We start from the raw sequence: 15,141 nt of genomic DNA, 5'->3' as shown, positions 1-15,141 counted from the left end.
TTAATTTTTTGTGTAACTGCTTTGGACAAACAAGAGAGAACATGGTGGTTGCCAATGTTAGCCCCAACTCACCTCTCCCCACCATGATGCTTTTCCTTCACAAAAGAACTTTAAAAAGCTGAGGAAGCAAAGACAAAGTGAGGTATAAATGAAATGAATGGGAGAGAGGTGAAGATGTCCCAGTGAGGAGTGTTATATGAAATTAGGCTGGAGAAGTAGGTTGGGTTAGACCATGGAAGTATTTGTAGCAATGTCAAGGAATTCTGTCTTTATCCTAAAAGTCAAGGAGAATTATCAGAGTTGTAAGCAGAGAGGTATTGGTAGAATATATTTTGGTAAGGTTTTCTAACTGCTGGATGGAGGCAAGAGAAGTTGCTGGGAATTCAGTCAAGAAGTATTGTAGGCAAGAGGTGATAGGGGTTTGGTCTAGAAGGGCTACTGTGGACATTGACTTGGGTGAACGAGCTATTTAGTGGGTTATGTCAATAAAATTTGGTGTTGAATAGAATACGAATAAGGAAGAATGACGGAGAACCTATAAAGAATAGCTTCCAGCCTTCTGACTCGAAGGGATGACAACTAGGAATTTGGTTTTAAACACATTTTGTGTGAAAAGCTTGTGAGGCAACCAGCTGGACACGTAAAGCGGATGGCTGGTCTAGAGTTGACAATGAAGTTTGGGCCGGGAAGTACCTTGGCATACCGGTCAACAGCTATCATGGTTACCTAAGCCCTTGGCTTGGATGGGCAAGTCCCAGAGGGAGGCCTCGTGGAGGCTCAGGGCTGAGTCTGGAATAACCCCAACATTTAGAGTTAGTGTAAGGAGAGGAGCCACAAAGACTTGGGTAGGGGTGGGGGGATAAGGTCAGAAGCCAAGAGGAAACCTGACAGTATGGTCTTCTAGTGTCCAAGGGAAGACTGTTTCAAAAGGAAAGGAGAGAAAAAGATGTGGTATCTTGGAAAAGGAATGAGGGGCACAAAATGCTGGGGAGACAGGGCTAAATAAGGAAGAGCACGGGTGCCATCTCTGTATGGACTCATCCACAGATCACGGGTAACACTTTCCAAACCTACTGCCCCGTAACTGAGTCAGCATTAGTGCCCGGAGCCCCTGAAGTGGAAGCGAGGGCGGCAGAGCTGTGGGTGAGGGCGGCCAGCACACGCTGCCAGGTTCAAACACGACGCTCAGATTCCTAGCCCCTGAGATCTTCCCTTGCGCCCGCCAAGTGCACCCTGCCTGTCAAGGCTGCCCCACCACTGCAAACTGATCTCCTGGTCTCAGGCAGGCCGTACCTCAGGCCCCTCCGCCCACCTGGCTCTGGCCTTGCTGCCCTTGGAGAGGGCAGGCTGGGTGTCACTGCAGCCCGGGGGTCTGGGACCACCAGTGCGGAGGTGGCCTGGAGGCAGTAATAGTTCCTCTGGTGTGAGAGCAACCAGAAAGTCTCAGCCACTCCTTCTAAGTGAACGGATCACCTTTCCTTTCTCTCTGTTCCCATCTCACCCTGCATTTTTTTGATTGAAACATTAGCTTTTTATACTTACACTGAATGCCACATGTAGACAACGCAAATCTGAGGTGTTTAGAAAATTTCATATCAGGTCTCTGGACTCCTGGGAGATTTCTGTACTTTCGGGTTTGTTGGTTTTTTTTTTTTTTTTTTTTTTTTTTTTTTTTTTTACTTTTCTTAGAGTCAGACTGCCTCCCTCCCATCCATCCATCCACCCACCCATCACAGTCCTGCGCCCTGTGTTAGGTCCCATGTGGATACAAACGTAGAAAACGTTATAGAGGACGTAAGTCATACACAAATAGTGAAGACAGGACAGAAGGTGAGAAGTACCAGGATGGAGGCGAGGATGAAGTCCCGTGGGCATTCAGAGGAGGGAGAAGCTGTAGAAGGGCCATCGGGGGCCCTGCACGATATCATTTATGCTCTTTAAAAGATCAGCCTGTGGCTGTGTGGATTTAGGGAGGTGGAGGCAGGTAGCGCTCCTGGCAAAGGAAGTGGCAAGCCTGGAGGTCTGAGGTGGGAAGGAGGTGGTGCTTCCCAGAGTTCATGCAAAGGTCTGTGTGTTGGAGCCCAGTGAACGGAGAAAAAGAGGAATGCGGTAAAGTTGGAGACGTCGGCGGGGCCAAATCTTCAGGGTTTGGAAAGGAGCTCGGATTTTTTAATTTGTTGTTACTTGTGAGAGCACTAAAAAGCACGATGATCCCATACGCTGTACAGAGGATGGAAATTAGATCACCTTGGTGAAAAGCTGAGCATGTTTTTCAGCTTCGAACAATAGAAAAGACCTGCTTATACACAAATGATCAGATTGGCGCCAAGTTGTTAAACTTTCTCGTAATTGCTCGCAGTGTGTCCTACGGGGAACTTAAAATGAGGTCTTGATGAACAGCAGCCGCTGATGCTGATTATTCCAAGGCTTTGCCACAGTGCAAACCTAGGAAGTACCTGCATTTTCAGTTTCCTTTCATTCTCCTAAGGATGCAGCTTGGAAACAGCCTTTGCCCCGTGCTTCCTGTCCGGGCCTGTCGGAGCTGTGTGTTTGAGCGAGGGTGGGAGCCTTGTGAAGTGAGCCTGAGGGGCTCTGCACACTTGCTCCATTGTTTGCAGAGTCTGGGGGAGTGTGGGCAGATCAGCCTGTGTCTGGCAGCCTGGAGGGCTCCTCTAAGAAGCACCTTGAGGGTCAGCAACCGTATGCTGTTATAGTGATTATTATAATAAAAACTTAAGTGCCAAAGAAGCAGCAACAGAGAGGCAGACACAAAAACCACCCACACTTTACTAGACTGAAAGAAATATGTGAAAATCTGAGTAAAATGACTTGGTTTCACGTGTGTTTACACAGGGCTTGAGGTCAACTTGACGAATTTTATTGCTGTAGCTGTGGAGAGATGCCTGGCTGACAGAGACCAGGATTTCCGGGAGCTGGAGTGCAGGACAGAGAGCGAAAAGGACAGAACTTTGCAGAGATGTCTCTAGCTTGGAAAGAGTATGGGACAAATGAGGAGTTAAATAAGAGTAACAATGGAACCTGGCACCTAGGATACGGACTTCAGTGAAAAAGGGAGAAAAAAAAACTGCCTGTCTTGATTCCTAGACCCTGTAAGGCTTTGGGTCTGTTCAGGGTCTGAGAGGAACTTGTTTCTTTTTTCTGCTGCAGTGATAAATTAGCACCAGGTCCCAGACCCATGCCTGTCCATAGTGAAATGAGAAAAACATGGATAATGTGAGAAGTATTTGACAAAGCCCAATATATATATTAAATATCTACATATAGCATATCTTATGTGACAAAATAAAACATCGGCAGCTCCCTTTTTTGAAATCATGCTGGCTTATGATGTCCCAGGATGCAGACATCCAGTGTGGCCTCTGTCAGGAATGATTTTTATTTTTTTTAAATGTTAGTTTATTTTTGAGAGAGCGCATGTGTGTGCAAGCAGGGAAGGTGCAGAGAGGGGGGAGGGACAGAGGATCCGAAGCCAGCTCCATGATGACAGCAGAGAGCCCAATGTGGGGCTTGAACTCACAAAACACGAGATCACAACTTGAGCCACCCAGGCGCCCCATGAAGTGATCTTTGTTCAACAAGTGAAATGGAAGTACATCTCAGTGACTAAGGACAGAAGGAGGAGGGGGGAAAAGGAGTAAGAACCAGTAAGACAAAAATCTACCAATGAGGTACTTGGAAAAGAAAGATTTATCAGGAGAGGAAAAGAAAATATATAACAAAATGAGAGGTGAATAATTTGATACATTTGGTGGGTAATTCATAATTGGTAAGAAAAACACCATGCCTGGTAGATAAGCCGACAAAGCTCATGAACAGACCAGCCTCAAAATAGAGAAGTAAACCAGGGGCACCTGGCTGGCTCAGTTGGTGGAGCGTGCAACTCAACCTCAAGGTTGTGGGTTCAAGCCCCATATTGGGTGTAGAGATTAAAAAAAAAAAATCTTAAAAAAAAGTAAATCAGCTTATGTCACTTTCACTTTCTCACCTCCCACCCCACAACTTCCTGTTTCCTTTCACTGCTTTATGTATTTCTCCTTGACAAATATCACTATCCAAATATTCTCTGTATTACTTATTTCCCCCCCCCCCCCCCACCTCACACGAGAACTTCATGAGGGCTGGGACATCTATTGGTTTTGTTTACCACTGTATCCATACTAGATACTCCATATGTATTTGTTGAGCAAATGGACCTTTGATAAATGCTTCCCAGGCAACTTAGGAAATGTCCAAAACCTCCATCTTTATACTTTCATTGCTTGTTTTTTTAACGATAATTTTTTGAGAGAGCACGCACATGCAGCACGTGCATGAGCAGGGGAGGGGCAGAGAGGGGGGGGAGACACAGAATCTGAAGCAAGCTCCAGGCTCTGAGCTGTCAGCACAGAACCTGACGTGGGGCTCGAACTCACACACTGTGAGATCATGACCTGAGCCAAAGTCAGATGCTTAACCGGCTGAGCCCCCAGGCACCCTTCATCGCTTGCTTTTCTGTCAAGATGCCCTGATGGACCAGACTTTAGCCTCTACTACAAAGCTGTAATCATCAAGACAGCATGGTATTGGCACAAAAGCAGACACATAGACCAATGGAATAGAATAGGAACCCCAGAACTAGACCCACAAAAGTATGGCCAACTAGTATCTTTGACAAAGCAGGAAAGAATATCCAATGGGAAAAAGACAGTCTCTTTAATGGTGCTGGGAGAACTGGACAGCAACATGCAGAAGACTGAAACTAGATCACTTTCTTACACCATTCACAAAAATAAAGTCAAAATGGATAAAGGACCTGAATGTGAGACAGGAAACCATCAAAACCCTAGAGGAGAAAGCAGGAAAAGACCTCTCTGACCTCAGCTGTAGCAATTTCTTACTTGACACAACCCCAAAGGCAAGGGAATTAAAAGCAAAAATGAACTACTGGGACCTTATGAAGATAAAAAGCTTCTGCACAGCAAAGGAAACAACCAACAAAACTAAAAGGCAACCAACGGAATGGGAAAAGATATTTGCAAATGACATATCTGACAAAGGGCTAGTATCCAAAGTCTATAAAGAGCTCACCAAACTCCACACCCGAAAAACAAATAACCCAGTGAAGAAATGGGCAGAAAACATGAATAGACACTTCTCTAAAGAAGACATCCAGATGGCCAACAGGCACATGAAAAGATGCTCAACGTCGCTCATCAGGGAAACACAAATCAAAACCACACTCAGATATCACCTCACACCAGTCAGAGTGGCCAAAATGAACAAATCAGGAGACTATAGATGCTGGAGAGGATGTGGAGAAATGGGAACCCTCTTGCACTGTTGGTGGGAATGCAAACTGGTGCAGCCACTCTGGAAAACAGTGTGGAGGTTCCTCAAAAAATTAAAAATAGACCTACCCTATGACCCAGCAGTAGCACTGCTAGGAATTTACCCAAGGGATACAGGAGTACTGATGCATAGAGGCACTTGTACCCCAATGTTTATAGCAGCACTCTCAACAATAGCCAAATTGTGGAAAGAGCCTAAATGTCCATCAACTGATGAATGGATAAAGAAATTGTGGTTTATATACACAATGGAGTACTACGTGGCAATGAGAAAGAATGAAATATGGCCCTTTGTAGCAACGTGGATGGAACTGGAGAGTGTGATGCTAAGTGAAATAAGCCATACAGAGAAAGACAGATACCATGTTTTCACTCTTATGTGGATCCTGAGAAACTTAACAGAAACCCATGAGGAGGGGAAGAAAAAAAAAAAAAGAGGTTAGAGTGGGAGAGAGCCAAAGCATAAGAGACTCTTAAAAACTGAGAACAAACTGAGGGTTGATGGGGGTGGGAGGGAGGGGAGAGTGGGTGATGGGTATTGAGGAGGGCACCTTTTGGGATGAGCACTGGGTGTTGTACGGAAACCAGTTTGACAATAAATTTCATATATTAAAAAAAAAGATGCACTGAAACTAGATAAACCATTTATGAAATTCGGAAGCATAGCAAAATTACAAAATAAAAATGAATAAGAGCTCTAGACAAACTTGAACGAGGCCAAATATAAAAGAAGTATAATAAATTTTTAGAGTTTAAAATGTAGCCAAGGCTTATATTTGGGTCTATTAACCTAAATAAGTCATTGCAGTAGAAGTTACCAAGGAAGGCTGTTTTCTGGACTGGTCTTCTGTAGAGAAAAGCATCCTTTCATGGAACAGGGAAGACAGTGACTGCTAAATATTAGTATTTATATTTTTAAGGCATGTTAAGACACATGGGACACATGGAGTCCTTTCAATTTAGGAACCCCTGAGCTGTGTTTCTACAAGTTCAAGAGAATTTTCATTCATTTGTTCTTCAAACACACATCAAACACCCACTACAACCAGGCCACTGTGCCATATACTAGGGCTTCATTTCTCCTTTTTCTAAAGCAGGACATGTGTTTTCTGCCTGTTAGAAGAGCAGAGATTTGCCCTTGGACATAGATTTATTTCAAACAAATATAAAAAAAATATTTTTTGGCCAACATTTAAAAATCAGATTTCAGTGGTGCCTGGGTGGCTCAGTCGGTTAAACATCTGACTTTGGCTCAGGTCATGATCTCGTGGTCGTGGGTTCAAGCCCCACATCGGGCTCTGTGCCGACAGCTCAGAGCCTGGAGCCTGCTTCAGATTCTGTGTCTCCCCCTGCCCCTCCCCTATTCATGTGGTCTCTCTCCATCTCTCAAAAATGAATAAACGTTAAAAAATTTTTTAAATAAAAAAGATCAGATCTCCTACAGGGCCAGATTTCTGTTTTCTTTAGAAACCTGAGTGGAAATGCTGACCACAGTAGGCAGGATCCCCATGTGGCTACACTTGGCTGCTTTTCCTCTTAGCCCTGTTGGCAGAGTCCCCACTGCTCCCAGTCACCTCATTCCTAGCCGGGCAGTGCCCTTCAGCAACCAGCGTGCCCATGGTAGTGGTTAGGTAGAAATCGGTCACAGAATAAAAAGGACAAGCCTCAGGGTGCCTGGATGGTTCAGGCAGTTAAGCGTTTGAGACTCTTTTTGGCTTAGGTTGTGATCTTACCGGTTTGGTTTGTGAGATGAAGCCCCACAGCATGAAGCCTGCTTGGATTCTCTCTCTCTCTCCCCTCACTCTCTTTCTGCCCCTTCCCCTCCCCCACTTGCATTCATGCTCACACACACACTGTCTCCAAAAAAAAAAAAAAAAAAAAGGACCAGGCTCAAGCTGTATGAGGCCCATTTTATTAAGCCAATTGCAAGAATATTCTGGAATTTCAAAAGATTTCTTTCCCCCCAGTAGCGAGAATGAGTAATAGTTTTAGGGAGGTTGGTCTAAATTTGGGAGATGATTTGAGACCATGTTTCAAAAGCATCAGCGACAAAAGGGGTCATCTCATGCAAGAGGAGCAAAGTCTCTACCCTCCTTCTCTGGGGGGTGAAGGTTCAGAAGACTCAGTATTAAGCTAAAGTGCAGTGCAGCTAAGTGTTGAGCTCAGTGCAGCTTGGAAACCTCAAAGTCCTGCAGGCAGGGCTGGGGAACATCTTCATGAGGTTCTCACACGATGCAGACATAGGAGGCCTATACACTCCCTGACACAGGCCTACTTGGCCCTACCCAGTCAGCACAACCTTGGGCTTTCATGGAAACCCCAGTGAGAGAGGAGGGGGATTCGGCAGTGAGCAAGTTCCAGAGCAGAGTTGCCGGCTGAAGATCCCCCTTGCTCAAACTGTAATGTATCTCTGCAGAAGGCTGGGGGATTTAAAGGGAGAACAGTTTTTTCAGAGTAGAGCCTGACAGGAGAGAGGACAGAAGGGGAGGGAGGCATTAAACACCAGATTATAACAAGGTTGTCTATTTTTGAAATAGTGTTCTAAATATATCATGAGCCATCCTTATAAAGTTAACGATTACCAGCAGAAAGTTTGTTCTGGGTCAGAAAGGCACAGTGAAAATTTTGTAATTGTTTTGAGACTGCCCTCAAAAGGCACCCAGGACAGAAAGGGCATTGGCACACTGCGTGATCCAGGCGACTGACCTCACACAAGGGTCGTTGGCTGAATTTAGCGCTTATACACGCCTAAGGATGTTCTCAGCAATTTCACAGCACATGACAGCTGTGTGGCACATCTGTTCGGGATCCAAAAAATCAGTTACACAAGCATTCACTGGGGAAGACTGGAGTTGGCACCCGTTCTGCAAAGAGAGCTGGGAGTCTGAATTGAGTGCAAGCTTAACACACTAAGTTTAACAAAATGCAAAACTGCGTCGGTGGAATTCTAACACCCAGTTGTGTTGCATGCTGAGCTAGTCAAACCACACTTGGAGGACTGTGATAAATTCAGGCCCTTTTAAGAAAGACATTGGGAAATCAGTATGTTCCTTGGAGGGCAGTCAAGAAGAATCTAGAAATCATCCCATGGGAAAAGGTTGAAAGGCATGGAGGTGACAGGCCTCCAGTTTAACCAGAAGGAGAGAAGGCTAGAGAGGGAGATAGGATAGCTGTCTTCAGACAGTCAAAGCCCCGGCTGTCACAGTGCTTGTAAAGCCATGTTTGAAACAAAGTGATAAGTAAATGAAGACCACAGTAGGTGTGCGTGTGTTTTCCAAGGAAGAGCAAGAACACATAGTAAAAATTACAGGGAGGGAGGCAGAGTTAAAACTCCCGAAAAAGTAATCTGGAACAACCAGTGCGGTCTGTGGCGGGACAGGATTTATGTAGGGGCTGAATGAGCCTTTGTGAGGGATTTCTAGGAGGAAAGTCTACCTGCAGAGGTAACCAGGTTCTCAAGAAGCAGGGGTGGGGGTGGGGGTGGGGGTGGGGGGTGAAGGCTTTGTGGTTGGACACACTTAGGAGCAAATTGTATGGTTGCCATTTAGCTGTGTGACTTTAAGCAAGATATCCAGCATTAGGTTCTTCATCCGGTCAATGGGGACAAGACCACTCGTGCTGATGTGTTCTTGTGAGAAGTAACTGAGCTGATATGTGTGAGGTGCTAGAGACGGCATGGGCTCTGGAGAGACGTGTGTGGTAAGAAGTCGCTTCAGAAGCTCATCACGTTTACTTAGTCCCCTTTGTGCCTTCAGAGCCCTGACATGGCCTGCACAGGGCAGCTGTTCAGCACGTGCGTTGGTTTTTTTTTTTTTTTTTTTTTTTTTAATCAGTGCTCTGGGTAAGTCGTGGCCCTAGGCAGTTCTAGAAGTGGACTCTTATTGAGGCCACGTGGCCAATGGACAATGTGCCTGGTGGAAAGAAAATGAGGTCTGGCATCAGACACAGGTTCCAACCCTAGCTCTCCACTGGGTCAAATTACTTAACCTTTCTGAAATGCATTTTACTCCTCTGAGGCGATGCCTGTCTTGTGTGAGTGAATTAGCAGGTGTGAAGGGCTTGGTATTCTTTTCTCATTGGGATCCTCTCAACAGTCCAGGGAGGCAGGTAATTCCTTTTACATTTATAAGAAATAAGGTTCAGAGAGTTGAAGAGATTTGCCTCCAAAAATAGAACTAGTACTGATTTGGTCCAATTCTTTTAACCTCAAGGCTTATCATCTTTGTCTTCTCAGTTGTGACAAACATTTTTTAGAGTCTGCTGTGTGCCAGGAATTATGTGGAGTATTTCCATGTTTCCTCATTGACTTTTAGGTCCCCCATGGAGAGGTCGCTCAATGGGGTAAACTTTCCTAGACATTTGGGAAAGTTGATTCTTCATGGGACTCTGGTTCCCGTTGGCACCTGGCTCTGGGAGGGACACTCAAGGCACAGTGAAGGGCAGAGGGAGATTCCTGTCCAGACAGTCACATTAGCTCCTCAGCCTTGACCATCACGGGAGGGACAGCTATCGTGGATCTTGAACAGAGGACGCCGTCAGCTGTTGGACAGCTGTGCCAGAGCGCACCCGCTGGCAGCCCTCAGGTTTTCTCTAGCCGGTAGACTTGTTCTATGGGATTGCGCAGGGCTGTAAAAATGAATTCTTTGCAAATTTAAATCAGGAATTTGTACATAAAAATACATAACGAAGGGTGCCCGGGTGGCTCAGTTAAGTGTGCAACTTCGCCTTGGGTCATGATCTCGCGGTTCAAGGGTTCGAGCCTCACATTGGGCTCTGCACGGACAGCTCGGAGCCTGCTTCAGATTCTGTGTCTCCCTCCCTCTCTGCCCCTCCCCTGCTCACGCTCTGGGTCTCTCTCAAAAATAAACATTAAAAAAAAATACATAACGTAAGATTTTTGGTGTCTCTTGAGGAATGGGACAGTCGGGCAACCCTGAGCTCACGTTCTCCCTGACAGCAACCCCCCTGCCCCAGCATGCTGCTGCTCCCTTTGGGTGGGGCAGAGACTCTCCCAACCTTCCTTCGGCCCATGTCATCCTTACCTTACTCCAAGTAGCTGGCGTGAATATTTAGTACCCTGCGCATAGTTTACATTAATGATAACATTGTCTCTGAGCTTTTTACTAGCGAGGTCTTTTTTTTCCCCATCCCTAGTCTGTGATTGCAGTGGGAAGTCCAGCCAATGCGTCTTTGATCAGGAGCTTCACAGACAGACAGGCAACGGGTTCCGTTGCCTCAACTGCATTGACAACACCGATGGCGTTCACTGCGAGAGGTGCAAGGAGGGGTTCTACCGACAGAGAGAGAGGGATCGCTGCTTACCCTGCAACTGTAACCCCAGAGGTAATGTGCGACAGCAAGAACGGACCTGGAGGGTAGTATGCTGAGTGAGAGGAGTCAGACTGAGAAAGACAAACACCATATGATTCCACTCCTAAGCGGAATTAAAGAAAACCCACAAATGAGTAAACAAAAAAGCAGAATCAGGGGAGCCTGGCTGGCTCAGTCAGAAGAGTGGGCGGCTCTTGATCTTGGGGTGGCGAGTTTGAGCCTCATGTTGGGTGTAGACATTAAATAAATTTAAAAAAAGGGGGGGGCAGAATCAGACCCATACAGAGAACCAACCAATGGTTGCCAGAAGGGAGGGGAGTGGGGGGGATGGGCAAAATAGGTGCAGGGGAGAGGGAATACAGTGATATTGTCCTATGGTGACAGGTGGTAGCTACACTTGTGAGGAACACAGCATGACCTACAGAGATGTTGAATCACTGTTGTACACCTGAAACTAACGTAACCTTGTGTGTTGACTATGCTAAAAAAAAAAAAAAAAAAAAAAAAAAAAAAAAAAAAAAAAAAAAAAAAAAAAGTAGTTGGGGGAAAGGCAAATAGAGAGAGGGGGAGGGGGAAGGAAGAGAGAAGCCAGCAGGGCAAGAGAGTGGTGTTCAACATCTAGAACAATTGGGAATCTACTAGACACTGGTAGTGTAGTGTCTTAGCATTTCTATCTGAAAGGCAACACATTTTTCTGTCTTAAGTCTGGGTTGTAGGAATCAGCTGGAGTCTTTAGGACACAGTTGGCTTGAATTCTAGTAGCAAGAGGCCCATGATTACTTTCCCTGGCAGATGACAGTTTGGCCCAGGGACAAAGGAAGCTTTGTAGGCTTCCAGTGCATCCATAGCAATGCCTTTGACCAACCTCTCGAAAAATAAAGGGATAGGAAAATCTGTTTCTGGTGCTATGGTAGGTGCTAGCAATATAAAGTTGTATTAGTCCAAGAGACACCCTGATTAATAGGCAGATTAGAGGGGCGCCTGGGTGGCTCAGTTGGTTAAGCATCCTCCTCTCGATTTCTGCTCAGGTCTGGATCTCAGGGTCATGACCTCAGGGTTGTGAGATCCCACTGAGCACGGAGTCTGCTTAAGAGTCTCCCTCTCTGCCCCTCCCCCACTCTTTCTCTCTCTCTCTCAAAAAAAAAAAAAAGGCAGATTAGAGTCTTTGATGGGTTTGTTCACAAAAGAAAATACAATCAATAAATAGGAAATACCTACAAGATGGCTGGTTCATAGCAGGAATCCTTTGTTTTTTAAAACATGTCGCCCAGTGCTGTATTCGCACAGCTGTGGGTAGTTCTTGCCTACACAGATGTACGTGTTGTGCTATATTCATCATGGACAGTAAAGACAAGTTAGTACATATAGAGAAGGAGAGACCAGTAGTTCTGTTAAAGAAGTTGGTTTTTTAGAATACCTTGTCTATTATCTTTTTTGGAAATATCTGTTTCTCTTCTTTGTTAGAAAGTGTTTAACAGCATAATAGGATAAGTGTTAGTGCGCTTAATGGGTATAAACAGCTTAATGAACGTAAAAATGGGCAGGTTTTGGTCTAGCCAGGAGATGCCGGTAGAGTGTGTTGGAGAGAATTCCAGAACACTGGGGATGACCCCAGGCTGATGCAGACCCAAATTCCAGCAAACACTTCCCAGTTCACCAAACTTGCGGTTACGGTGTGTTTGAGTCCAATTTGCTCAGCTTTGTGGCATAGGGTCAGCATCCAGAATCTTTTGGATTTAGCAATTCTTGTGAATTAAAGAACTTCATAAAGAAAAATTAAAAGTTATTCCATGTTAGTGGGCATTCAACCCTTCTCAAAAGCCCAGAACCCTTTAGGATATGCAGCTTCATTGTGAGTCACTGGAGTTGTGTCATCCCAGCAAGACGATCAGCGAGAATGTAATTAGAAACTTAATTAACTTAGCTGGAGAGCCTGGCCTGAAGACAAGGTTATTAGTCCGTACAGTAGACAAGGAGGCTGCCGCGTGGCTGAGAGATGGTAATGAAGGATTTGCCGCACCATCTCTTTTTCACTCGAGTCCATTGCTCGCCCAGCATCCATGAGCCTGGCTTTTTCTTTGCCTTTGGGGAGTATACATCCCAGGCTCAGTGTGAACATCTTGGTAGACAGAGGAGGAGCCCAACAATGAGTTATAGCTTATATGATCGCTAACATGCATTACCCACTTTCTCTGTGCCAGGCACTTTGCTAGATGCTTTCATCCAGCAATTCATTTAATCTTCACAAATAACCATATGAAGAGGGTGCTATTATTATGTCCATTTTACGGATGAGGTGGCAGGGCCTTAGAGAGGGGGGTGAAGAAATTTGTCGAAGGTTGTGTAGCTAGGTGGCCAGCCCCAGGTGCACTGACATCAAAGATGGTAATGTAAAGACTAGTGGTGGGTTTTGGAGCCAGAGAGCCTGGGTTCAAATCTTGGTACTTCCACTTCTGCTGTGTCATTCCAGGCATGTCCCTTCACTGCTTGCTGCCCCTGTGTCCCCATCTGTAGAAGGGGGACATCATGCTCTTCCCACCACAGGATCGTGGGAGAATTGTGTTAAGCACGTGGTAGACAACTCAGTAAATTGTAGTTGATTTTTCTTTTAATTAGGACAGATCAGTGTGGCAGTTTCCTGGGACACCGGCTTTTTTAAGTTACATTCTACTTTAGAAGGAATGCTGTCAAGGTCATATATTTGGTCTGAAACTATTAGCATTTTATTTTCTTATTAATATCCTGAAATTGGCAGTGAACTTTTCAAATGTCTTTTAAAGAGTGGGGAAAGGGAGGCCTAGAGGAGCTGATGGCCTCCAGTCCTCTAACAAGCAATTGCAAAAGCTAAAGTTATAATCCAGAGTTCTGATGGAGAACTATTCTCTTATTCCTTCCATATGAACAAATAAAGCATCAGAATGCTGTTCTTTTATTCCCAACATCAGACAATTAGATGTCCAGGAAAAAGCTTAATGGATCTTATTTCCTAAGATCTGGGTAGTGCTTTATATTTTTCCAGAATATTTTTATAGGCTATATCTTCTTCAGTGTTCATAACAACTTGACAACCTGCAGGTGTTAGCACGCTCCACCCACCGTTATGGACACGAAGAAGGTGACATTCCAGAGTCTGACCTGTGAGCCTGAGTGGCATGTTAGTGACAGACGGTTCCCACCCTGTGCCGTCTCCCACGACACTGTGGCTGCCCAGATTCCTAGCCCAGTGGCACAAATTTAATTCCCTATGGGATTTCTCAGTCTCCCAATCAGCCAGAAGATATGCATCACCTACAAGGGAATTTATCATATATTCAATCTCAAAATGAAGAACACACCTTACCAAAAAATGCAATCATTCCATGTATGGTGAATGAAGCCAACAGCATCAGTAATCCCCAAAGTGGTCACAGATTTTGGATGTCACATCAGTTTCTCATAAATATAGCAGCCAGGCTTATTTTTAGGTGATGACTTTGTGGGTTCAGCAACAGGGCTGAGTTCTCCTCAAGTCTTATAACCACGTGTGTAAAAGCCCTGAAAACCTTTTGCAAATATTTTGAAATTCACTGTACATACATGTGGTTTTTTCTTTCCATGACACCTAAATTCTTGAGACCTGTATGGACATCAAGGATACTGGCCTTGTTCTCTTATTATTTACATATTTATGATCCTGACAATGGATTACTCATAATACAACATTTTGGTTATTATTGAAAACATGCCTTTTCTTAAGGTTTTATTTTTGAGAGAGAGAGAGAGAGAGAGAGAGAGAGAGAGAGGCAGGCAGAGGCAGACACAGAATCCGAAGTGGGACTTGAACTCATGAACCGTGAGATCATGACCTAAGCCAAAGTCGGACGCTTAACTGAGCCACCCAGGTGTCCCAAAACAGGTCTTAAATAACTCATAATTCTTAAATTCTTGTTACTTTAAAATACAAGTGTGTGTGTGTGTGTGTGTGTGTGTGTGTGTGTAAAGGGTTCTCAAATGGACATACCCTCTTGTTTACTATTTGTCAAAAAAATTTAACATTTTTGAGACAAACACAGCATAAGCAGGGGAGGGGCAGAGAGAGAGACAGACAGACACACAGAATCCAAAGCAGGCTCCAGGCTCCAAACTGTCAGCACAGAGCCTGACGCAGGGCTCAAACCCATGAACAGTGAGATCATGACCTGAACTGAAGTTGAACGCTCAACTGACTGAGCCACCCAGGTGCCCCTTAATTTGCTATTTTTTTTAAATAGTAATCATTTTATTTATTTATTTTTTAATTTTTTTTAACGTTTGTTTATTTTTGAGACAGAGAGAGACAGAGCATGAACGGGGAAGGGGCAGAGAGAGAGGGAGACACAGAATCGGAAGCAGGCTCCAGGCTCTGAGCCATCAGCCCAGAGCCCCACGCGGGGCTCGAACTCACGGAACGTGAGATCGTGACCTGAGCTGAAGTTGGACGCTT

At 45.0% G+C, this 15,141-nt stretch overlaps 1 protein-coding gene across 2 annotated transcripts in view; it reads left to right on the top strand.

Moving 5' to 3' along the window:
- LAMC2 (laminin subunit gamma 2) overlaps positions 1 to 15,141 on the top strand; it is a 57,416-nt gene that overhangs the window by 9,848 nt on the left and 32,427 nt on the right. For both annotated transcript variants that reach the window (XM_045049377.1, XM_045049376.1), the window contains exon 3: positions 10,503 to 10,691. In XM_045049377.1, the coding sequence (XP_044905312.1) occupies positions 10,503 to 10,691 (189 nt within the window). The remainder of the gene's footprint in view (positions 1 to 10,502; positions 10,692 to 15,141) is intronic.

This window comes from Felis catus, chromosome F1 (assembly GCF_018350175.1).
Source record: "Felis catus isolate Fca126 chromosome F1, F.catus_Fca126_mat1.0, whole genome shotgun sequence".
Taxonomy (NCBI): Eukaryota; Metazoa; Chordata; class Mammalia; order Carnivora; family Felidae; genus Felis; species Felis catus.
Note: the sequence above shows the minus strand (reverse complement) of the source record. Positions and strands in the feature narration are given on the sequence as shown.